Source organism: Aquarana catesbeiana, linkage group LG03, assembly GCF_042186555.1.
Source record: "Aquarana catesbeiana isolate 2022-GZ linkage group LG03, ASM4218655v1, whole genome shotgun sequence".
Taxonomy (NCBI): domain Eukaryota; kingdom Metazoa; phylum Chordata; class Amphibia; order Anura; family Ranidae; genus Aquarana; species Aquarana catesbeiana.
Window position 1 is genome coordinate 598,836,916 of NC_133326.1, and position 26,203 is coordinate 598,863,118.

General features: G+C 44.0%; 1 protein-coding gene across 1 annotated transcript in view; it reads right to left on the reverse strand.

Moving 5' to 3' along the window:
- SNRNP200 (small nuclear ribonucleoprotein U5 subunit 200) overlaps nucleotides 1-26,203 on the reverse strand; it is an 82,960-nt gene that overhangs the window by 19,060 nt on the left and 37,697 nt on the right. The window contains exons 28-33 of the mRNA XM_073622059.1: nucleotides 24,774-24,963; nucleotides 20,618-20,791; nucleotides 12,440-12,600; nucleotides 1,631-1,858; nucleotides 1,240-1,431; nucleotides 406-584 (exon numbers count right to left, since the gene is read on the reverse strand). Coding sequence (XP_073478160.1) covers nucleotides 406-584; nucleotides 1,240-1,431; nucleotides 1,631-1,858; nucleotides 12,440-12,600; nucleotides 20,618-20,791; nucleotides 24,774-24,963 — 1,124 coding nt within the window. The remainder of the gene's footprint in view (nucleotides 1-405; nucleotides 585-1,239; nucleotides 1,432-1,630; nucleotides 1,859-12,439; nucleotides 12,601-20,617; nucleotides 20,792-24,773; nucleotides 24,964-26,203) is intronic.

Sequence of the window (26,203 nt, forward strand, 5' to 3'; positions counted from 1 at the left end):
AATATACACTGATTTGGGTTATTTTTACCAAAGAAATGCAGCAGTACAAATTTGGTCAAAATTTATGAAGAAAAATTCCTTACTCGCAAAATTTTATATCAAACTAAGAAAAACATGTTTTTTCTTTTTTAAATTGGGTCTTTTTTAGTTTATAGCACAAAAAGTAAAAAGTGCAGTGGTGATTAAATACCACCAAAAGAAAGCCCTATTTGTCTCAAAAAAATTCTAAAAATCTCATATTGGTACAGTGTTGCATGACCATGCAGTTGTCCTTCAAACTGCGATAGCACAAAGCTGACAATTGGCCTGGGCAGGAAGGGGGTGAAAGTGCCCAGTATTGAGGTGGTTAATAATACATACATAGGTATACATTTTTTTTTTTTACCTAGCCCCCTTCCCCCATACCTTTGTCGCTGCACATCAGAGGAACATGTATTTATTATGTCAATAGCTGTGAGCCGAGTCTGTTTTCTAGATGGAACAAAAACAATAATGGGTTTCTTGGGTGAATGTTTCACAATGGCATGGTACACAGGCTTGGCCATGGACAGCAATCTTGTCTGCGTGTGACTGATGTTAAATCCCTAAAATAAAATGTATTTCAATGAATGACAAAACAGAAAAAGACAAAAAAGTGGAGGTCATCAAGTCCATAAGCATCAGTAAGCACCTTATCACTAGCACGAGTTACAAAAAGAACCTGTCAGGACAGAATTATGGAACCTGCCTTACGGTTTTGTTTTTGAAGGTGCAGACTCTTCCATTACCTGGTGAGCCACAGGCCTGGAAAATGTATGAGCATATCAGGTGCCCCTAAAGTTCACCAGTTGCATGCTTGACTCAGGTTAGAAACTCACTAGGTAACAAAGGAAGTTTGAGATGACAGCATTAAAACATAAGCCAATCATCAACACCGCCTCCCTTATTACTATCCCGTCAGGATCTTCTGAATGACCCACTTCAATTATTCAACTGTTAGGCAGGACTGAGGACATCCATATACAGATACAAATTTGTATTTTGATTGTAAATGCCACCTTTCAAACTAAACAACCCATGAAAAATCATGTGTTGTAATAATTTAATGTTTCTAAAGTTAAAATGCTCACACAGAAAATATGATTTTCACAACTTTTTTATGATGAAGCATATTTCCAAGTGAACAAAGCAGTTAACACAGGAACCTACAGCTGCTGCCCTGTACTTAAATGATTTAAGATAAGCATAAATGCATCTTACCTGTATGTGCAATTCTAATGGGACAGGTCTCACGTTGGGATGGAAGTTGAATGTTGCGGTGGCGCTGCATCCCAGCCAGTGAGCCACGTCTTTAGCATTGGACAAGGAGGAGCTGAGAGCCACAATGCGGATCGGCCTTTCGATTTGAGAGGATATATACCGCATACGGGAACAGATGACTTCCAGTACAGGCTATGGATAAGAGGAGAGCACAACTAATAAATATAATAGCGTAAAACAAAACACATGTTTAACATACTCTGAAAATATAGTATATACATAGAAAACAATGAAACAAATGAAATGTAGAAAGTAAAAATTGTCACATATGAACTAAAGCAAATCTGAAAGGCTAACAGACTTAAAAAAAAAAAAAAAAAAAAAACCTCACCCCGTTGGCTCCACCAATGAGATGGGTCTCATCCACGATAAACAAGCTAACATTCTGCACATTCTTTCTTTGTTTCCATCTTCGGGAAAGGATGTCCCACTTCTCTGGAGTGCTGATAATGATGTTACCTTTTCCCAATAATTTCAAGTCTGTGCTGGTCTCACCAGTCAGCAGAACGACCTTCTTATACAGCCTGTCCTGGAACTTCTCAAACCAGTTCATGAACACCTACATCAGCACAAAAGGCAGAAGAGTCTATTAGAAAGGTGTATTTGTGTATTTTACATCTACCACTGTCAAATCTAAAGAACTTAGTTAAACCAAATCCACCCCACCCCAGAAAAATAAAAACAAAGCACATCTGCATTCTCAGCATTAAACAAATGAATCTCCTATTGCAGAATATCATAATTTATAAAAACTGTTTTCTACATTACTGCCCCTTCTAAGGCACTGGTAAAATAGCCAGGAAGCAGCTGGGAGGCACTGGTTATGTCACCACTGCCTTCTAGGGCACTCTCATAGTTAAGCTGCAAGATTTTGGGAGAGAAAAAAAAAGTACCATTTCCAAAGATTTTGCAAGATTTTGAGATGTTGGACACCGATTATATCCATTTTTAAAATGGCAGAGTGATCTTCTCAGCATAGGGTGGAAAGAGCTAAGGAATTTGGAAATAATGGGATTTTTTGTGTTACTTCCCGTAAAATATCTTTCTTGAAGTTCATTGATGGACTTAGCTCTTGCTTATGTCTGACCACAGGGTTATAGCTCCACCTACAGGAGTAGGAGACTAACCAGAAAAAAAATGAACACAGCACCACCTATGGTCAAATCCTACCTCTTAGTAAATCCCCTTAACTGCCATAGGCAGTTGGGTTTTGTTACAAATCAGTACAAGTAGAAAAGAACCAATAGGAGGGGCGAGTGCCGTGTCCAAGAAAGAGTACTCAAAGAAAAGGATTCTACAGTAACAAAAAAAAATCCTATTTTCTCTTAGGTGTGAGAGACACAGCTCTTCCTTATTCTTGACCATGGGGGCATCTCAAAGTAGTGCCTCATTGTGCGAAAAAGTCGACGGTCCAAAACATATCAAAAGAGTGCACAGATATCAAATCTATCACGGGTAAAACGGTGGTAGAAGATCCATGGGTATGTCTGTTTCATGGTACAGAGGAGCCAATTAAGCAATATTTAAACTCCACAGTACCCATACTGTTGGACTTAGCAAAGAGACAGATCGCAAAGAACTGGCTGGAACCAGATAGTCCAAATATTCGTGATTGGCTCTTTTGTATAAATGAGATATATAACATGGAAGGAGTGGACGGTGGGGGATTAGACTCAGAAGAGGGGGAAACTCGGGTAGATAAATGGTCAGGATGGCGGACTTATAAAAGTTCCTGGAGCTATTTGGAAGAGGTGACAAGGTGGGAGTGACTTTGAGGGGATCTCGGTTTGACTAGGTAAAATAGATATGCTTCAACCTGCAGAGGGGTGAGGGTGGGGGGAGGGGTCGAGGGGTGAGGGGTCGAGGGTGTGGGGAGGGGGGGAAATGTGAAGGGGTTTTTATATGTGGGAATGTTGTTATTAAAACGAGATTGTAGTCTCTCTGTTGTGGAGAGCTGCATATGGTTGTATTTTTTTTGTATTGGAAAATTTATATAAATAAATATTTAAAAAAATAAAATAAAATAATAAAAAAATAATAAAATAAATAAATAAAAAAAGAGTGCACAGATGACCAGGTAGCTGCCTTGCAATCTTCACACAAACACTTAATGAACGCCCAGAAATGTGGCTCAACAGGAAAGGGAGGAGCCCAAACCATAACGGTATAAGCTTGGACAATCGCCTGCCTGACCCAAAAAATAGTGGCAAAGGAGCCCACCAGACCTCTTTGCGGGACGTCCGCAAGCACAAATAAAGCATACAACCTCTAAAAGGAGGCAGTAGCAGGCAGGCACACACAAACCGCCTGGACCACATTTAAGGAGTGCAACGCAGTCCCCTTAGGAAGAGAAGGACACAGGCCCAGGGAAAGTGAAAGTCAGACACTACCTTCAGAGGAAGGAGGGACGCATATGGAAAACCACCTCATCCCTATGTCAACCTAATAGGAGGACATACAGGACAAGGCCACCAGTCCATCAAGATTCTTCCAGTGACATAAGGCATTCCTGGCTACTCTCGTCCGCTTAGCCCACGGACAGGCCCTCCTTGGTCCGCTTGCCCCCACTTGTGCATAAACCAATCTTCATTGGTTTATGGATACGTTTGTCATCTGCTCTCCAATCATTGGGTTCACAAGCTGATTTCGTCAGGCTGTAAAATAGGTTTTCTCCCATATGAACCAGACAAGTTTTTTCCTTTCATTCTTCACTTCTGTCATGTCTGCAGGCTCTTTGTGGGGCGGTGCTGGATCTGCTCTTTCTAGGGTGTGACAGTCCCATCCCCCTTTTGGTATGGCCTCCGCTCCCTGGATGTTTAGCATGGTTCTGGCTCCGGTCCTGGCCTTCTGAGGCTGCAGGGGGTTGTCATGTTATCTGGTTGGCCTCCTCCTGTGAGCAGATTATCATCCTGCACTAATGGACTACGTCCAGAATGGCATGTTGATTGAAGATCTCTGCACAAAAAAATCCCAGGAAAAAAAAAAAAAGGAAAAGCCATGGAACCACAGGTTCCAATAGGGAACTAGATCCTTAACTCCTTACTAGGCATGAAAAAAACTGAGCTGCCTATGGCAGAGGGGATTGACTAGCAGCTAGGACTTCCCATAGGCAGCCCTGTGTTTTTTTGTTTGCCTAGTGTCCTACTCCTGTAGGTGGCAACATAAGCCTACAGTCAAAAATATGCTGTGCCCATCAATGACCATAACAGAAATAAGCATTGACAATAAAAGCTTATGTTAACTAAATTCATTTCGTTTATGTTTGTGTTTATTTAAAGATTTGGGTGGTGGGGACATTTTGCGATCTCCCTATATCTTATTGACTTTATTATTCCAATTCTATCAGGCCATGACAATGATTTTCTTCTCCACATGAATATGGGTGTCAGACACTAAAATGACAATAAAAACAAATAGACAAATTTAAATTTGGGTGGCCCAATCAGATTTGCAAATAAATTTGTATGGCTTAATCTGTTCAATCAAGTTTCATGGCACCATGACAAATTGTAGGATTGTTCCAATGACAAAAAAAGAGGGAAAAAAAAAAAAAAACACCAAATCACAAGCATTCGCCAAGGGTGGTTTTTGGGCAACTGGCCATTTCAAACCACTTAAGAAGCATCAACTATATAGCGAGAAAAATCGGTGCAGTCCGTGAATATGCTGATCATCATAAAATTATGCCTGAAATGACCTTCATTTGCCAAAGCACACAATGTGTATGGTCCCCTTTAGAAGTTCCTGATTGTATATGCATCAGTCACAGACAGATAGAAAAATGGGCTGAAAGATGTGTTATTTGCATACATTTCCATAAATGAATCACATCTAACAGCTGACACTTACAACTAATGAATGCACAAAAGTAGTAATAGGATAATGCAGCAGTTTGAGTGTGTGCGTGGGTGGAAGACATATTAAGTGTGTTCAGCCTCCCCAGAACAACTTAAACACAAATCAGAGCTAGGGAAAAATAGTGTAATTACAGTGTGCAACTAAGTAAGAATTTCAGTGTCCTTAAAACATCAGACATTTTCTGAAAAGGAAGGCAGAGGATTAGGCTGATTAACATGTCTGATATTTTGAAGATAAATCTTTGCTGGGGATTGGAGTGGGAGAGCAGAAAGAACTTTATGTTCAAATGTGCTGACAATTACTAAGTGTGCTCAGAAAAGCTGCACGACAACTGTAAAATCATAACACCTGAGCACAACAAAACTGCTTTCATTACTTAGAAGAGAAGAAAAGTTTCAAGTTCAGTTATATGGAGGCGGATTTTATGAAGAGTTGGAACAAAAAAGGTCAGCGTGACAATAGCTCACAGTTTTGGGGAAGAGGGTGGGGGATGGAAGAGGAAACAAAAGTAATAAGAATTAAAGCTGAACTCCAGCCTTTCTTTCAATTTTGCAGTTGTACAGGCTCCTTTCCTGTACTGAAATTGCTTATGCACATTTAACTGCACACTTTGTTTCTCAGTGTGTGCATTAGAAGCTGCAGTAAGTCAAATAGAGCCCACCTAATTTTCTGGCTAGAGAACATCCAGCATTACCTAGCCCTTTCCTTTACTTGTCCTGCCCCTTTTCATTCAATGGATTTCAGTTCTTTTATAGAGGCTCAGCATCATGTGGGCATTCCGTTGTCATACTGGTAGAGGGGATGCATATCTCAACAGTCACCCCACCAATGCCTTATCATTGGCCACCTCACTGACCAAGATAGTCATTGGGCACAGCTTGAGCTCTCAATTACAAAATCAGCATGAGATTTGTATAATTGAATGGTCAGGGTTTCAGATATATATTGTAACAATTTAGCATCATCAGTGAGCACAACATAGGGTTGTGAAAAAAAGAATAATTGCACCAAGAACTGAACTTTTTGATGATATGCTAACAAACAATCATCCACTAACTCATTTATAGATTATTTTAGCCCAGAGAGCTCCCAGTTACATCCAACTGTCATGCCCATGTTTTTCATTCTAAATAAATGAAACAATGCTAGGAAATGCAGCAGGATGTGTATAGAAAAAAAAAAAGCATAAACAAGGCATAAATCAAAAGCAGTATGTCCATGTCACTAAAACCTCAAAGCATACATGGAAAAATAGGATTTTTTAAAACAGCTTACCTGTAAAATCCTTTTCTTTCAATGGACATCACGGGACACAGAGCCACAGTAATTACTGATGGGTTATATAAGTATCACTGGTGATTGGACACTGGCACAATCAGGTATATAGGTATCACTGGCAGAAAGTTCAACCCCTATATAATCCCTCCCCTTGCAGGGATACCTCAGTTTTGTAGCCAAGCAATATAGTGTATTAGAAGAGGGGCGGGACCTCTGTGTCCCGTGATGTCCATTGAAAGAAAAGGATTTTACAGGTAAGCCGTTTTAAAAAATCCAAGTAGGGTGCAATCAGACCTGAGGACCCTGTACCGCTGCCTGCAGCACACTACGCCCAAAGGCGATATCCTCATGCCTTCTCACATCCACCTGATAGAATCTGGTGAATCTATGGACTGAAGACCAGGTTGCGGCCTTGCAGATCTGAGCCATAGAGGCCCGGTGATGCACTGCCCAAGAAGCACCAATAGCCCTTGTGGAATGTGCCCTGATCTGAAACGGAGGAATCTTCTGTTTCCAACCGTAAGCTTGAATAATCAACTGTCGAATCCATTTAGAAATGGTAGCTTTTAACGCTGCCTGTCCTCTATTGGGACCCTCTGGCAGCACGAACAAAATATCCGTTTTGCGAATCTGAGCAGTTGCCTCTAGACAGACCCTGACTGCTCTTACTACATCCAACGAATATGGTGATCTCTCTTCCGGAGAACAGGGATCTGGAAAAAAGGAAGGCAGAACAATGTCCTGGTTTAAATGAAAATCAGAAACCACCTTTGGTAAAAAACTAGGATGAGGGCGCAGTACCACTCTATCCTTGTGTACAATCAAATAAGGCTCCTTATAGGAAAGGGCAGCTAATTCTGATACTCTTCTAGCAGAAGAAATGGCTACCAGAAAAATTAACTTCCTTGTCAACAAGACCAAAGGAATCTGACTTATTGGTTCAAAAGGCTGTTTCTGTAACACAGCCTAACCAAAATTCAAGTCCCAGGGATTTAGGGGCGCCCTAACCGGAGGATTAAGACGCGTTACCCCCTGTATAAAGTTTCGGACCAAAGAATGCGAAGCAAGTGGTAGTTGAAATAATACTGATAAGGCCGAGACCTGGCCCTTGATGGTACTCAAGGCCAGCTTCATCTCTAAACCCAATTGTGGAAAATCAAGAATTCTACCTATCACATATTTTCTGGGATGCCAACCCCTGGATTCACACCAGGATACATAAGTTTTTCCAGACTCTATGGTAAATCATCCTGGAAGCTGGCTTCCTTGCATTAATCAAGGTAGCGATCACAGAACCTGAAAGCCCACGACTCTTCAGAACATGGGTCTCAATAGCCAAACCGTCAAATTTAGCGTTTGTAAGGCAGGATGGAACACTGGACCCTGAGATAACAGGTCTGGTCGTACCGGTAGTGCCCACGGGGAACCTACCGTCATCCTTATTTCCGCATACCACGTCCTTCTGGGCCAAGCGGGGGCCACCAGAAGTACTGACTTCCTTTCCTGCCTGATCCTGCGAAGAAGTCGCGGCAGTAGCAGAATAGGTGGGAATGCATAAATCAGCGAGAATCGATGCCACGGAATCACCAACGCATCCGTCCCGCATGCAAGAGGATCTCTTGTTCTTGCCACAAATCTGTCTATCTTTTTGTTGAATCGGGATGCAAAGAGATCCACATCTGGGACCCCCCATCTTTGGCATATGTTCCAAAAGACGTCGGGATGTAGAGACCATTCCCCTGGAAGTAACTTCTGGCGAATTAAATAGTCTGCTTGCCAGTTCTCTATCCCCGGAGTGAAAACTGCCGATATGCATGGCACATGTCTCTCTGCCCAGACTAAGATCTGGTTCAGCTCTTTTTGAGCAGCTCGGCTCCATGTGCCTCCCTGATGATTGACACAGGCCACTGCTGTGGCATTGTCAGATTGGATCCTGACCGGGCAACCCTGTAGCCTGATAGTCCAGGCCTTTAGGGCAAGACCTACCGCACGAATTTCCAGAATGTTGATGGGTAAGGTCCTCTCTATCTTGGACCATACCCCCTGAACCGCAGCCTGTTCCAGAACTGCTCCCCAACCTGTCAGACTGGCATTTGTTGTTACCACCGTCCAGGTAATTGGCAGAAAGGATTTCCCCTTCTGCAGGTTTTCGGGAATGAGCCACCAATTGAGGCTCTGACGCACCGCATGAGACAGGTGCATCGGAAAGTCTAATGCCTGAACCTTCCTGTTCCAGGCTAACAGAATACTGTGTTGCAGCAGTCTTGAATGAAACTGAGCATAAGGAACTGCCTCGAATGAAGACACCTCCTGCAACAAAAGTCGCTCTAACGCTAGAAGGAGCGACTGCTTCTTCTCTGGGTCTCTTGGGACACCTGATCTGAGGAACCGAGGAGAGGGAAATTCCTGAAACTCCCGCTTGTACCCTAAGGTTACTCTGGAGATTACCCATCTGTCCTGGAAGTCCTCCTGCCAGAGCTCTGAGAACTGTCGCAGTCTTCCCCCCACTCGAGCGAGCGGGGGCGCCCCTTCATGAAGAGGTCTTAGTGTTTTGCCTAGTAGGCTTCTACCCCCAGGACTACTTTTGTTCCTGGGGTTGACTCTTGTTTCTGAACCCAGACGGAGGAGGCCTTCGAGACTGCCTGGAGGCTGAGGCCCCTGGTGCTGGGGAAAGATTCCGTTTGAAAGAGGGACGCTTACTCTTCTTCTTGACAGGTAAGAGAGTACTTTTCCCACCAGAGATTTTCTTGATATATTCATCCAAGTCCTCTCCAAACAACCTTGCACCACGAAACGGAAACCCAGCCAGCAGCTTCTTACATGGTGCTTCGGCTGACCAATTTTTCAACCACAGGATTCTACGTATATGCACCAACCCCAGTGAAAGACGAGGGGTTTGCACGATAGAATCTCTGATGGCGTCAACAACGTAACATAAGGCCGCAGGAAGGTTAGCCAACCCCTGGGCCTGCTGTTCAGGTAATACTTTGATCACCTGCTTAACATGATAAATAAAAAAGAGAAGGGTGGGACTTTAAATGAAGTTTGCATCCCTAGAGGTGACACGATGCAAATGAAGGCGGACAGTACTCAGAATATTAAGGCTATGAACATACAAACCATTGTAGAATCGGTATTGAGCAATCACTGATTTATTTACAGAGTTAACGGTAATAATGGTATTCACACAGTAAAATAGTGACAGAATAGATACATAGTTTAAAACATATACAATATATACCAGTGATAATGATAGCATAGTATATTGATATCAAGGTTGGTTCATGCTGTACATATGGTAAAAAGCAATTCACTTTCATTGAAGCGTGTCTCCTTGGTCACCTGCTTAACATGGTCTCTTAAGTATTGACAGACTCAAATCGCTGCAACTGCAGGTTGAGCCACTGAACCTGCCAAGGAGAAAACATCCTTCAATAGGGATTCCATCTTTTTATCTACAGGATCCCTGAGCATTGTCTACAGGACAAGTCAGACTATTGTTTACGGAGGAAATGGCAGCATCAATGGCCGGTATTCCCCACATTTTAATAAACTTTTCTTCCATCGGATAAAGTGTTGAAAACTTTTTCGGCGGAAAAAAACGTTTGTTTGGGTGATCCCACTCAGAATAAATGAGCTTTTCAAGTAAATTATGAACAGGAAAAGCATGTGCTGTTAGAGGAGGCTTCAGTGACCCCAAAGAAGAAGAAGGTTCTTTAACTGATTCAGATACAGGCAGCTTAAATGTGGAGCGGACCAATCCAGTAAAGATCTGCACTAAGACTTTCTCCTCCTGGGAAGTCGCAGAGGGCCCCTCTCCACCTGATTCCTCAGAAGAGGAATCATCCGTCCCATCCCAATCCTCTGAAAGGGATTCCTCTCCTTTATCCCAGAGCTCCTCTTCCTGAGGGTCTTGGGAAACAGAGGAAGGCCTAGTGCGGTTTCTTCCACTGAGAGAAGATGTAATCACGGCCATTAATCTCTCCTCTAAACCACTAATGGCTGAGGAAAAAACCTCCTGTGTAATGTATACAGGGGCTGAAGTGCCGGAGGCAGGTATAGCCCCTGACCCCAATGGCTCCCTCTGGCTAGCCGTCCCTGGCCCCTCAGGGGGGGGGAGGATGCTGCAGAAAGGGGGTCCTCAGAACCCAACCGAGATCCCCTAGAGTCTCTGGTTCTTGGAGTGTTTGAACCTCTTCTACCCATAGTGCAAAGCAACAAGGTGGATGTATCACAAAATGAACACTGACTGCTGAGCAATGTAGTCCGGCTAAAAGCCCTGCTACCAAATGCCCAGTCTGGTGTTACCTTAGTAAATGCTGCCTAAGAGAATGCCTGTGTCCCACCTTACATGCGACCATCAGCTCTGTGTCCCTCCAGAAGGCTGTGTGCACCTGTACAGAGTGCTTTATATAGCCTGCAGCTGGCCTGAGTGGGCGTCTAAGCACCTGTGCTGACGCCCCGCTCCCACTCGAATTTTGAAAAAACGAGCGCTTCCCGTGCTGGCCAACCCTCCGGAAATAATATGGAGGAAGGCTGAGGGAGGGGGAGGAAGGAGAGAGGCCGGTAGTGATGTGCCTGTAGCCTGGCAATGGCGGCGGCGGCGTCGGTGCTCGAGCGGTGTACAACCGCTTTACAGACACCTGTGGCCTCCCCCTAGCCTGGGGGGAACATTCGTACAGGAGAAATCCCCCCATCCCATCCTACCTGGAGCCGGCCGGAAACGCTGTGCAGCGGGAGAACACTGAGACCGACATCAGCATGAGAAGGTATGTGCTCTTGGCAGCCCCCGGTGGTCACAATAGGCATAGCATGCATTTACCTTAAAGGAGAAAACCTACTTAAAAAATTCTGTGGAATCTCCTCTTACCTTATCCAGCCACAGGGTTCTGTTATACAGACCCAATCTTCACCTCTCGCGGTGGGCTCCGTTTAAACAAACCGTCAGAGACTGGGGCCCCCTACGAATAGGGAGATCCACAGTTCTGGCCCTGTAAAGCACCCGGCTAGAAATTAGGCTAGAAAAACCATTTTCTAATATGCGGGGTCCAGCTTTCTAAAAAGAGAAGCGTTACAGGTAAAACCTCGTTTCTTCGGACACGAGGCCCGGGTACCATCCAATTCGGCCACGAAAGGACACTTTGAATGGATCCGGTCTGCCTGGCTTGCCCCAGTATAGGATATCGGATCTTCCCCCTGGAGCTCAGCACAGGACATCTTTACACGTCCATCACCTAAGACAATGGCGTAAAAACTGAGGTATCCCTGCAAGGGGAGGGATTATATAGGGGGTTGAACTTCAGCCACTAAAGTGGGGAACATAAAAACCACTCAGCAATGCATGTCAGCATGCTTCCCATGCATTGCTGAGTGGCTGTACTTGCAGTATCGTGATTTTAGATGGTACTATTTTTGATACCCAATAAAATTATTCTATTTGTTTAATAGCAGTCCGCACTCAAAAAATAAATAAAAAAAATCTTATTGACAGGTCACTGACATTGAAGAGATTACACAAATCCATCTGGTGACCTGGACCTCTTACTTTCTCCCAGGAGGGTTAGAGACTGCATGATCTGTCGGTCTCTGCAGCATCCAACACTTCCAGGAGTACTGAATGCCTGTTCTTCACCATGGTTCCATCTTTATGAGAATGCAGGAGTTAGCATTGACAGAGGTTGGAGAAAGGAACCACAGTGCATTGTGGATACACAGGCATCTGACACCTCCAGATGTTTTCAGCACTCAAGATTGAAGGTAGCTGCAGGTCTAGAACATAGGGGGTAGGAGAATGGAGGTAGGTCCACTGCAGAGGAGAGTATAACACCCTTTTTATTGCAGAGACCTTCCTTCAGGACTTTTTAAGCCTAACAGGGTTGCTTTAACCCTCTTGTTTCCTCTTGAACCTGGATTCAAACTGGGATGACAGCTGTAAAATTAGTGAAGTGTTCAGTAGGTGGGATGGACAAAACATTGGAACAATGTTATGTTATCTTGAAAATACCTGCTCAGCCAGAGCCTCCATAGGAGTAATATATACACAGCGCCCTTCTGAGTTCTGCAGCAGCATTCGAAGGATGGCAAATTCAGCACATATAGTCTTCCCACTGCCAGTAGGGGCTCCCACAAACACATTGTCATCACTGTTATATATGGTGTTAAAGACTAAAACAGAAAAGGAAAGAATACAAAAATCAGTCATGTTATTTATACTTACTTTGCATATGATGTGTTTAAAACTCCACATACACACAAACATATCTCCACATACACACAAAAGATACATTTCATCAAAAAAAAAAACAACTGCACAGTCCATCTCAGAAAACAACACTTAAAGTGGTTTTAACCCTAATGCATTCTATTCTAAGGTATAAAACCTTCTGGGTGCAGCATGCCACCACCCCCCCCCCCGTCTCTTATAGTTACTTGAGCGCCATCCCAATCCAGCGATGTGCATAAGAGAAGCTTATCTCCCAGATCTCCCTTTCCTCATTGGCTCACAGCAGTTGGAGCCATTGGTGGAGGAGCCAGGACCGCCAGTGGGGGACCCAAAAAGAAAAGAATCAGGGCTTCTCTGTGCAAAACCATTACACAGTGTATTCAAACCCCCTTAAATTTTTCACTCTTTGTTATATTGCAGCCATTTGCTAAAATCATTTAAGTTCATTTTTTTCCCTCAATGTACACACAACACCCCATATTGACAGAAAAACACAGAATTGTTGATTTATTAAAAAAGAAAAACTGAAATGTCACATGGTCCTAAGTATTCAGACCCTTTACTATGACACTCATATATTTAACTCAGGTGCTGTCCATTTCTTCTGATCATCCTTGAGATGGTTCTACACCTTCATTTGAGTCCAGCTGTGTTTGATTATACTGATTGGACTTGATTAGGAAAGCCACACACCTGTCTATATAAGACCTTACAGCTCACAGTGCATGTCAGGGCAAATGAGAATCATGAGGTCAAAGGAACTGCCTGAAGAGCTCAGAGACAGAATTGTGGCAAGACACAGATCTGGCTAAGGTTACAAAAAAATTTCTGCTGCACTTAAGGTTCCTAAGAGCACAGTGGCCTCCATAATCCTTAAATGGAAGACGTTTGGGACGACCAGAACCCTTCCTAGAGCTGGCCGTCCGGCCAAACTGAGCTATCGGGGGAGAAGAGCCTTGGTGAGAGAGATAAAGAAGAACCCAGGTGAGAGAGATAAAGAAGAACCCAAAGATCACTGTGGCTGAGCTCCAGAGATGCAGTTGGGAGAAAGTTGTAGAAAGTCAACCATCACTGCAGCCCTCCACCAGTCGGGGCTTTATGGCAGAGTGGCCCGACGGAAGCCTCACCTCAGTGCAAGACACATGAAAGCCCGCATGGAGTTTGCTAAAAAAAACACCCAAAGGACTCCAAGACGGTGAGAAATAAGATTCTTTGGTTTGATGAGACCAAGATAGAACTTCTTGGCCTTAATTCTAAGCGGTATGTGTGGAGAAAACCAGCATTGCTCATCACCTGTTCAAAACAGTCCCAACAGTGAAGCATGGTGGTGGCAGCATCATGCTGTGGGGGTGTTTTTCAGCTGCAGGGACAGGACGACTGGTTGCAATCGAGGGAAAGATGAATGCGGCCAAGTACAGGGATATCCTGGACGAAAACCTTCTCCAGAGTGCTCAGGACCTCAGACTGGGCCGAAGGTTTACCTTCCAACAAGACAATGACCCCAAGCATGCAGCTAAAATAATGAAGGAGTGGCTTCACAACAACTCCGTGACTGTTCTTGAATGGCCCAGCCAGAGCCCTGACTTAAACCCAATTGAGCCTCTCTAGAGAGACCTAAAAATGGCTGTCCACCAACGTTTACCATCCAACCTGACAGAACTGGAGAGGATCTGCAAGGAGGAATGACAGAGGATCCCCAAATCCAGGTGTGAAAAACTTGTTGCATCTTTCCCAAAAAGACTCATGGCTGTATTAGATCAAAAGGGTGCTTCTACTAAATACTGTGCAAAGGGTCTGAATACTTAGGACCATGTGATATTTTAGTTTTTCTTTTTTAATAAATCTGCAAAAATGTCAACAATTCTGTGTTTTTCTGTCAATATGGGGTGCTGTGTGTACATTAATGAGGGAAAAGAAAATGAACTTAAAATGATTTTAGCAAATGGCTGCAATATAACAAAGTGAAAAATGTAAGGGGGTCTGAATACTTTCCGTCCCCACTGTATAACATATTTGGTTTTTTTATTTACAACCTTTAAAATCACTTTAAGATGGCAGGAGTCCAAGTGCTATTTTCCTATACTGCAAGACTTTGAGGCTGCTGTTTACAAAAGTATTATCACTCTGCTTCACTTGAAATTCTAGCAAACTTACTCAGGCAAATCTACCCTTCAGATTGATTCTCTTCTTTTTGGGTCTCCTGCCAGTGGTCCTGGCTCCCCCTCCCCCGCTGATTCGCTCCTGAGCCACACTCCTGTGAATGGACCTTGTCTATTCACAGAGCTCAGCTCCGCCCCTGCTCTCTCCTCATTGGAGACAAGACAACTGTAAATGACCCAGCACTAAGGCATTTTGTATATGCTTTTGCTTAGGCCCACTTTGTCATCCATTCCATGGCACCCTGCCAGCTGCAAGGAATATGCAGGTATTTTTGGGGGATTTCTGTACTCGCCATAAAAAAATCCTTTTCTCTGGGTTGGTTGAAGGACACTGCCATTCTTCATGATGGCTGGGATTTGATATCGCCACCTACAGGAGCAAGATGGCAAGTGCAACTAAAGTAAAAGCACAAACTGGGGGCAAGCCCTCTGAAGGTGGTCAAACCCCCCATTTGCAGCTAGACCAGTTAGTAGCCAGCAGTATAGGACATACACACCAACACAGCCAAAGAAGAGTGGGCGGGTGCTGTGTCAATGAACTCAGAGAGAAGGATTTTATGGAGAGGTCAAAAAGTTTTCTCTTCTGTTCACTGAAGTGCACAGCCATTCGTCATGACGGATGGGATGTCTCTGCACACCCTGGCAGACCTCAAACTGCTGCCTGCAAAAATTTCCGATTAAATCTGGAAATTGTCAGAGGCAGCTACGTCAACCTTGTAGAACTTGGTGAAAGTGTGAGCAGACAACCAAGTAGCTGCCCTGCAAACTTGCACAACCGAATCAGAATGAAGAAAAGCACTGACGCACTAAACACCCTGGTAGAATGTGCAATGACCAGAAATGGGGGTTCGCAGCCTGAAAGGGAAAGCCCGGACAACAGTTTGATGAATCCACCTGGAAATGGTAGAAGGTAGGTCCTCGTCTTTTCTTAGGACCATCCAAGAAAATGAATAAAGATTCAGATTTTTGAATAGGGGCCATAGTGGAAAGGTAGACCCCAATGGTCCTAACTACATCAAGGCAATGAAGGGCCACTTTTTTGAGATGAGAAGGGCGAGGACAGAAGGATGACAATGGCAAAACAATGCCCTCATTCAAGTGGAAAGTCAACATCACTTTAGGCAAGAAGAAAAGGCAAGCGAGAAGAATCACTTTGTCCTTGTGCAACATCAAAAATGGCTGCTTACAAGACAGAGCAAAAAGCTTAGACACATGCAGCAACCAGAAAGGCCAATTTCTGAGACAAACACAAGAGGGAAATATCCCTGAAATTTTCAAAAGGAGGCTCTTGTAGGGCCAACAAGACAAGGTTCCCAAGAAGGTAAAAGTGGTCTAAAAAAAGGGGGAAAAAATCCTGGTAATGAAGGTCTGAATGAGGGAATGAGAAGCCAAGGGCTGCTGAAACAGAATACCAATACCTGGCCCTTCACCGTACTGAGGGCCAAGGAAAACTCCACTCCTTTCTGAAGGAAGGCAAGAATGTGAGCAATGGAGAACTTGCAGGGATGTACTCCCAAAAACTCACAGTAAGCGAAATAGGCCCTCTAGGTGCGATCGTATGTAAACCAGTAAGTGAACTTCTGAGCACGAAGCATGGTAGATATGACAGCCTGAGAAAGGTCCTTGTCCTTCAGTACCCGAGTTTCACCAGCCATGCTGTTAAAGCCAGCGACTGTGAAGCAGGTTGGAAAATTGGCCCTAAAGTCCGGGCAGAGTAGAAGGCGCCATGGAGCGTCTGGAACCAGCTGAATGAGATTGGTGAACCAAGCCTTGCGTGGCCAGTCTGGAGCCACCAGAATGCCTTCTTGTTGGATCCTTGTTAACAACCAGGGGAGAAGTTTTAGAGGAGGAAAAGCATAAATCAGGGAGTACATGCCTCAAGGGGCCACCAGAGCATCCAACACTTCTGCACAGGGATCCTTTGACTTGGCAAGAAACTTGAGAACTGTTCAATTGGATGCAAAGAGATTGGGATCCAGAGTGCTCTACCATCGGCAGGGAAAAACATTGAGATGCAGGGTCCATTCCCAAAGGTCCAGACTCTGCCAACTGAGATAATCTGCCTACAAGTCTGCCACCCCCAGAATGTGCACTGCAGTTAGAGCTGGTATATGAAGCTCTGCTCTGAGGATGAGAGGTGCCTAGAGCCACAGCCAAGCTCCTGGTGCCTCTTGGCGATTAATGTAGGCCACCACCATGGTGTTGTCTGATTGCACCCAGATTGGTGAACCCAAGAGAGGGAGAGACAGATAGCCCAAAGTTGCAGAATATCGAGGGGAAGACTGGTTTCTTCTAGAGACCAAAGGCCCTGCACAGATAAATGGTCAATCACACCCCTTCGTCTTTGTGAAGACTCACAACACCAACATCAGACAACTTGATAGTGCCCCTCTTCCACCGCAAACTAAAGGACACATTGGTGAGAGCAGCAAATGGGGACATGAAGGTAAGCATCCTACAGGTCAATTGAGGCCAGGAAATCCCCTTGACTTAAGAAAGCTACCTTGAGCTAACCAACTCCATGCAAAATCTGCATACCCTTAAGAAGCAGTTCAGGGTTTTTAAATCCAGAACTGGACGAGACCATGGCAGAGGCAAGTACTGGGTGAATTAAAGTGGTTGTAAAGCCTCAAGGTTTATGCTTCTGTGCTGCACCCCTCTTACCCGAGCCCGATTTGAACCAGCAATGTGCACTGTCACGGTCCTCTTAGGACAGACTGAAAGCAGCAGGAGCCATTGGCTCCCACTGCTGTCAATCAAATCCAGTGACATGGGAGCGAGGCCAAGTTGCACTGTCTGTCAATGGATGCAACAGCGGGACTCTGGAGCAAGCCCACACAGGTGCCCCCAGGGAAAGCAGTTTTCCGTGGGGACACCCGATGAAGAGGAGGGGCCTGGAGCGCCGACGGGGGAAACCCCAGAAGAGGATGATCAGGGGTGCTCTGTGCAAATCAATAGCACAGAGCAGGTAAGTATATACATTTTTTTTTAAATAAAAAGGTGGTTTACAGCCCTTTTAAGGTTCCAGAGATCGTGTACATAGGACATGTCATGCTCCCCGCCTGTCAGATGGGTAGTGTCAATGACTTGGTCGACAGCGACAAAGGCTTTTAAAATTGTCAAAAAGGGGTCATATGGAAGATTTTTTGCATTTGTGAGCCCCATAAGATACCTGGGAATCGACGCCTGGGATGGGGAATCTTCCATTTTCAGAGTTTCCCTGACCACCATAATGAAGACCAACTCCCTCTCGCACCTTTTTCGCTGCCAGCAGCTCTTTTTCATCATTAGAAGGAAGAGGGAAGGCCTCAGGAGCAGGGATTAAGAGGGAGGAGACTGTTCAGCACCTGATTCATCATATAAAAATGCTGGAGGTATGGGGTGGGTGAGCGGCAGGTTTGTGTAGAGCTCCAAGATTGAAAGAATCTGGCAAGCTAAGCAGTGTGGTTTGTCAGGAAAAAAAAAATTCACCTTTACCACCACATGATGTACAAGTGTTGGAGAGATCCCTAAATTTAGAGACACCAGGCACTTTTTGATACCCGCCCAATGTGTCTCAGCAATAATGGGAGCTGCAGACAGGGAGCAGGCCTCATTCTCTTCGCTCCCCCCCAGAGATACACTTACCACACCTAGGATCAGCACCGACTGTATTGCTGTGCACTGCAGGTGGAGAGATTTGTGGCAGAAGCTGCACATCCCGGGGAGGCATTAAAGCAGAGAGCTGTGGGCAGGGTCCAGTGTGCTATACAGTGGTCCTAAGAGCTGTAGCAGCGGTGCAGAGTTAAACAGCAGCGGACACTTTTGTGCTCTCCTGTAGTTTGTAAAAATTTGCCTGAGAAGTAAACCCGCCCCCCCCCCCCCATTCCCCACCCCCTTTTACCGTGCAGGATCAATCCCCAACAGTGCTGAAATTGTCTAAAATGATGCAGAGGCCCCCATGTCCCATGTCAATGTCCCTTGTACACGCCCCCTCCTGGCACTGTGTGCTCTGCTCTAGAGAGAAACAACATACAGCATACAGAGGCCTTTTTCCTTGTCCAAAAGGGTTGAGGGAGAGGAAAGGGATCCCCATTGAACTCATCTAAGGGCCAAGGGGATAACTATACTGTAAACTGATGCACCCAACGCCCAGCATGGATAGTACTCACAGTCCAAAGGGAGTCAAACCTGGGACGTGTAGTGCTGTAGGGAAGAATATCTAGGTGTGGGGGGGGGGGAGAATGGGGACAAGGCACCACTGACCCTTTACTGATTCAAGTGTCATAAGCCAATATGTGGCACTGCAACAGAAAGACCTGCTCCAAGCGTCGTATGTGTCCTCCAAGAAGTAATACTCTTTCTGGCATCTGTGTAAGACCGGCCTGTCACAGCCGATCCCACTCGATTACATTCCTTGGGGGACTACTCAAATCTATGATATCTAGTCTGTTGCTTAGCACCACAGTTGATGGAAGAAAATTTTTCGTGTACGGGGAACAAAAAATTCCAAAGAAAACATAAAAAATAAGAAAAAGAAAAATTGGTGTGTCCTGCTGCTGAAAAGAAAATAAAAAATAAAAATCTCCTTGCTGCAGATTGGGAGTTTGGCCACCCCCTAGGTGTGTCCTTCAATGAACGGAAGAGAAAACCATATTCGTAGAAGTGCAATCTATCAGTGGGTAACTTCCTTTTCCTAGGCCCCTGCACCCAAAAAACATCTTCAATGTAATACAGCGATTAGAGACTGGAGTGGATGAGATATGCCTCTAGGGCAGTGATGGCGAACCTTGGCACCCCAGATGTTTTGGAACTACATTTCCCATGATGCTCCACTACACTGCAGAGTGCATGAGCATCATGGGAAATGTAGTTCCAAAACATCTGGGGTGCCAAGGTTCGCCATCACTGCTCTAGGGGAATAAAACACCTAAAAGGTGTCTAGTTTTCCATGGTCATTAAATTTCTACAATTTTTTTTTGTTTTAGTTTTTTTTTTTTTTTTTTTTTTTACACAAATCACCAGGGATCTGACTCCTACATGGTCTTTGTTGATTTGTACCCCAAATTTTTCAATAAAAAGAAAAAAACAAAAACAAATAAAAACTCCTAAAAAATGGTTACTGTGAGACTAGAAAAAAATAAATAAATAAACACGTGAGGAAATGCTCTGCTGCTTCTCGAATAGAACTACAGGTGTGATTAGGTTTCTACTCTCGCTGCCACCCGAGTACTGGGCTGGGCTACTGAAATACCTAGGAGCCCTTTGTTCACTCCCCCTGCCCCCTCTTTATACTATAATCTGCCTCCGGTCTTTCCTGTCTACTTTCCCTTTATCTGAATACATCCGCCTCCCTTCCAACCCGCAGCCCCCCCCCCCCATGCAGGATCAAGCCAAACCATCCCCCGCCTCTGCAAAAACCAAGGTGTCAACTACTGTGCTTGGGAGAGGACTGCTCTAAACTTTGCCTACTAGTGCTTGTTTTTCATTCTTGTTATAAAAACCTGTCTTGAGGCAAGGAAGTCAGGCTGGTTAGTCACTTTCTGCATTGATTTTTCAGAATTTTTATACCAATGATGCAGTAGTTTGAATGAGAACATTGACTTATAGATGGAAATATTGTTACAAACCTAGATGAACACAAGCTATCATCTGAAATATAATAAAGCTTCAGGTCCAATATACACATTAATGATTTCAAAAAATGGAATGAAAATAAATCTCAACATACACAAAAGCAACAAAGTGCCAAAAAAAGATTCTGCAAATTACAGATGTTAACTGGTTTGTAACAGCCAATTATGTATTTCAAAACACTAACCTTGGGTTTGTATGGGGTTAAAAAATGGGAATTTGTCTTGATAAAGGCTCTCAAATGCACTGTTTCTTAAAGCAGACACTGGCAGGGGCTGAAGGTCCAGTAGTTCTGTTGGTGGTGGGTATTTCTCAGGCAGGATCAAATGGCGGAATGAGACCGGCAGTTGTGTCTCACAGGCTTAAACACGAGGGGAGAGAGAGAGGGAGAATATCAATTTCAGCTGCAGCTTTAGGACACAGAATACCAGCATATACCATGCTAATCACAAACACAATCATTCCAGAGCTACACTATAATGTACACATCGGAAACTAAAATAACCACCTCCAGCTCAGCCTGTTATAATATGGCTGATCGAGAGCACCATTATCCAGAGTGGACATCATAAGACGTCCTGCCACTTGTGAGATTCATGTGCACCCTAGGTGCTGTGCAGCGGCGCGATCTGTGACCCGCTGTGCGATGGAACACAGATAGTTGTACCATGTGATTGCTGTGACCAATCACTGGATCACATCAGTTGTACACAATGGCTTTCATTCATAGCCATTCATTGTGTACTATTGTGATCTCTGCGACTGGTCATAGTGATCACATGGTACAGGACCAAAGAAAATCCTGATCACCTTCCCAGAGCAGTACTGTGTCAATACGGTAGTGCTCCAGTGTGAAAAATAAACAAAATCTAAAATTAAATTTTCCCAAAAAAGTGACAAAAATTTACATTATATATATATATATATATATATATATATATATATATATATATTTTACATACACAGCATCTCACAAAAATGAGTACACCCCTCACATTTTTGTAATTATTTTATTATATTTTTTCATGTGACAATACTGAAGAAATTACACTTTGCTACAATGTAAAGTGGTGAGTGTACAGCTCGTATAACACTGTAAATTTGTTGTCCCCTCAAAATAACTCAACACACAGCCATTAATGTCTAAACCGCTGGCAACAAAAGTGAGTACACCCCTAAGTGAAAATGTCCAAATTGGGCCCAATTGGCCATTTTCCCTCCCCTGGGTCATGTGACTCATTAGTGTTACAAGGTCTCAGGTGTGAATGGGGAGCAAGTGTGTTAAATATGGTGTTATCGCTCTCACTCTCTCATACTGGTCACTGGAAGTTCCACATGGCACCTCATGGCAAAGAACTCTCTGAGGATCTGAAAAAAAGAATTGTTGCTCTACATAAAGATGGCCTAGGCTAGAAGAAGATTGCCAAGTCCCTGAAACTGAGCTGCAGCACGGTGACCAAGACCATACAGCTGTTTAATAGGACAGGTTCCACTCAGAACAGGCCTCGCCATGGTGGACCAAAGAAGTTGAGTGCACATGCTCAGCGTCATATCCAGAGGTTGTCTTTGGGAAATAGACGTGCTGCCAGCATTGCTGCAGAGGTTGAAGGGGTAGGGGGTCAGCCTGTCAGTGCTCAGACCATACGCCGCATACTGCACCAAATTGGTCTGCATGGATGTTGTCCCAGAAGGAAGCCTCTTCTAAAGATGATGCACAAGAAAGCCTGCAAGCAATGCTGAAGACAAGCAGACTAAGGACATGGACTACTGGAACCATGTCCTTTGGTCTGATGAGACCAAGATAAACTTATTTGGTTCAGATGGTGTCAAGTGTGTGTGGTGGCAACCAGGTGAGGAGTACAAAGACAAGTGCGTCTTGCCTACAGTCAAGCATGGTGGTGGGAGTGTCATGGTCTGGGGCTGCATGAGTGTTGCCGGCACTGGGGAGCTACAGTTCATTGAGGGAACCATGAATGCCAACATGTACTGTGACATACTGAAGCAGAGCATGATCCCCTCCCTTTGGAGACTGGGGCAGTATTCCAACATGATGACAACCCCAAACACACCTCGAAGGTGACCACTGCCTTGCTAAAGAAGCTAAAGGTAAAGGTCATGGACTGGCCAAGCATGTCTCTAGACCTAAACCCTATTGAGCATCCTCAAACGGAAGGTGGAGGAGTGCAAGGTCTCTAACATTCACCAGCTCCATGATGTCGTCATGGAGGAGTGGACGAGGACACCAGTAGCAACCTGTGAAGCTCTGGTGAACTCCTTGCCCAAGAGGGTTAAGGCAGTGCTGGAAAATAATGGTGGCCACACAAAATATTGACACTTTGGGCCCAATTTGGACATTTTCACTTAGGGGTGTGCTCACTTTTGTTGCCAACGGCTTAGATAATGGTTGTGTATTGAGTTATTTTGAGGGGACAGTAAATTTACACTGTTATACCAGTTGTACACTCACTACTTTACATTGTAGCAAAGTGTCATTTCTTCAGTGTTGTCACATGAAAAGATATAAAATAGTTACAAACATGTGAGGGGTGTACTCACTTTTGTGAGATACTGTATATACATAGTTTGTAGACACTATAACTTTTACACAAGTAAACATACACCAATTTGGGTTATTTTCTGCCACAGAAATGCAGCAGAATACATTTAGGCCTACATTTTTGAAGAAAGATTTGCAAAATTCTATAACAGAAAAAAAAATGAAGTAAAACTTTTTTTCCCCCGGTATTTTCTCTTTTATATAGCAAAAACATACAAATAAATAAAAATTAAAAAAAAAAACAGCAGTGATTAACCACTTCAATACCAGGCACTTAGACACCTTCCCGCCCAGGCCAATTTTCAGCTTTCAGCGCTGTCGCAATTTGAATGACAATTGCGCGGTCATCCATCACTGTACCCAAACCAATTTTTTATCATTTTGTTCCCACAAATAGAGCTTTCTTTTGGTGGTATTTGATCATCTCTGCGGTTTTTATTTTTTGCGCAACAAATAAAAAAAGACCGAAAATTTTTGAAAAAAAATAAGTTTTTATTTGTTTCTGTTAAAATTTTTTGTAAATAAGTACGTTTTCTCCTTCAATGATGGGCACTGATATGGCTGCACTGACGGGCACTGATACGGCGACACTGATGGGCACTGGTAGGCGGCACTGATGGGCACATATGGGTGGCACTGATGGGTACTTATGGGTGGCACTGATGGGTACTTATGGGTGGCACTGATTTGTGGCACTGATAGGTGGGCACAGATGGGCACTGATAAAACATTGGGGGCATTGCTGGGCAGATCTTGGACATAATGGTGCCAATCAGTGGCCATTTGTGGACACTGATTGGGCACATGTGGATGGCCATGGAGTACATACCTGGCCATCCACATGTTGCCCATTCCCTGGTGGTCCTAGTGGCGATCCCTGGTGGTCCAGTGTGGTGATCTGAGGGGGGGCTGCGCTGATAAACAATCAGCGCAGACCCTCCCTGCCAGGAGAGCCGCCGATCGGCTCTCCTCTACTCGCGTCTATCAGACGCGAGTAAGAGCCGATCAACGGCTCTTCCCCGCGTCTATCAGACGCGAGTAAGAGCCGATCAACGGCTCTTCCCATTGACAGCGTGATCAGCCGTGATTGGACACGGCTGATCACATGGTAAAGAGCCTCACCCGGAGGCTCTTTACCAAGATCGGTGTAGCGGTGTGTCAGGCTGACACACCGCTCCACCGATCGGCGTGCGGCGGCATGTTATCCTGCTGGACCTCATATGACGCCCAGTCAGGATAACAGAACCACTTCCCGGACGTCAATCTGCTATAGGGCGGGCGGGAAGTGGTTAAATACCACCAAAAGCAAGCTTTATATGTCTCATAAACACGTTAAATATTTAATTTGGGTACAGTGTTGAATGACTAAGTAAATGTCATTCAAAGTGTGACGGTGCTGAAATTTGAAAATTGGCCTGGGCAAGAAGGGGGTGTCCAAGTGGTTAGATTAGAACAGACTGTGGAATGAATTACAGGCCAGGCAAGGGACTAATGTATTGTGTGCAGCTTTGGAACCCAATCTGTCAGAGATTCTAGATTTCTAAGATGAGATGCGTTTCTGTGAATTAAACAGAAACGCCATTTGTATTTGTAGCCTAAAAGTCCTCCATATTCTTTGTAACCAGGGCCCTTTGTCAGGCCATCAAAAAAAAAAGAAAAAAAAAGAAGAAACCAGCTATAGGGAAAAATAAAAAAATTTAAAAAACACACAAGAGCAGTCATATGACCACTGTGCAACTGCATCGGATATAATAAGGTGTTAGAAAGTATTGAAGGGAACACTCACATAGCCAGCGGTCTGACACAACTCGGATAAAGTATTGTGGAGGAAGCGGCTCAAACACTGGCACAAAGAATGTAACAAGATGCTCATCCTGGGCATATTTAGCTTTGAGAAGAAAATACTCATGATGCAGAATCACTTCACTGTCAACATCTTCCACCAGAATCCAGAAAGCTTCAGAAGACCCATGAACCTAAAAACAATATTCAAGAAAAATAAAAAAGCTTATTAAAATTCTCAATTACATAAATTCATTAAAAATATTATCTCATGCAATGGCAGCACAATAAGTTGCCTGTATATACCATGTTTTTAATGCCAAATAAAGTTCTTGATCATGCCAAAGGCATCCAAAACCAGGGCAAGGGCCATATGCAAACGGACATTTTTCTCTAAGCTGAACATAGCACTAGCTTCCACACTGCAAAGTGCCCTAAACGCATAATGCCCACACTGGGAGGTAGGATTTAAGTACTCTTAATCACTTGCCTACTGGGCACTTTCACCCTCCTCCTTCCTGCCCATGCCAATTTTCAACTTTCAGCGCTGTCGCACTTTGAAAGAATTGCGCAGTCATGCAACACAGTACCCATATGAAATTTTTATAATTTTTTCACACAAATAGAGCTTTCTTTGGTGGTATTTAATCACCACTGGGCTTTTTAATTTTTTTCTAAACAATAAAAAAGTGCAAAAATTTTGAAAAAACAAAACAAAAAGCAAAACATTTTTCTTAGTTACCTACTAACAGGTAATTTTTCTCTTTCACTGATATGCACTGAAAATCGGGACACTGATGATCAGTGCCCCAATTATCAGCGTAGATGTCCCCTTCACACTTGCCGGTTACCAGCTCCTTCCTCTACTCACACAAGGAATCCTGCTAACTGGCAAGTGTGTTTACATTGTGATCAGCTGTGATTGGACACAGCTGATCACATGGTAAAGAGCCACTGGGAATGGCTCTTTACCAAGATCAGAGTGTGCCACAGCGGGCATGGTTTTGGGAGGATGTCAATAGACACCCTCCTAGAACTAGACAACCAGGCTGTAGCTGGTATTGGGCTATAGCGCGGTCGGCAAGTGGTTAAGCCAGCTTTAGGGAAATTTGGCACTTACCATAAGGGTTTTAGGTGCTTGTGCAAGCGTGCACTAGTATTTCATTTAGCAAAAAAGTACACTCAGGCACTTTATTATTTCTTTTTATTACATGATCCTTGTTTACCATACAGTGATGACAATTTCACCGCAAGACTGGGTTCACACAGTTGAGCTGCAGTAATGGACACATTCCTTGTGTTTTGCACTTTGGTGTGCTGTGGTATTGAATATTTTTTTTAAAGTTTAATAAGGTTTACAGTAAGGAAAAAAAAAGGTATTACATAACTATACATGTCCAGTCATTACTAGAGGTCACACAAGTATAAAATTCT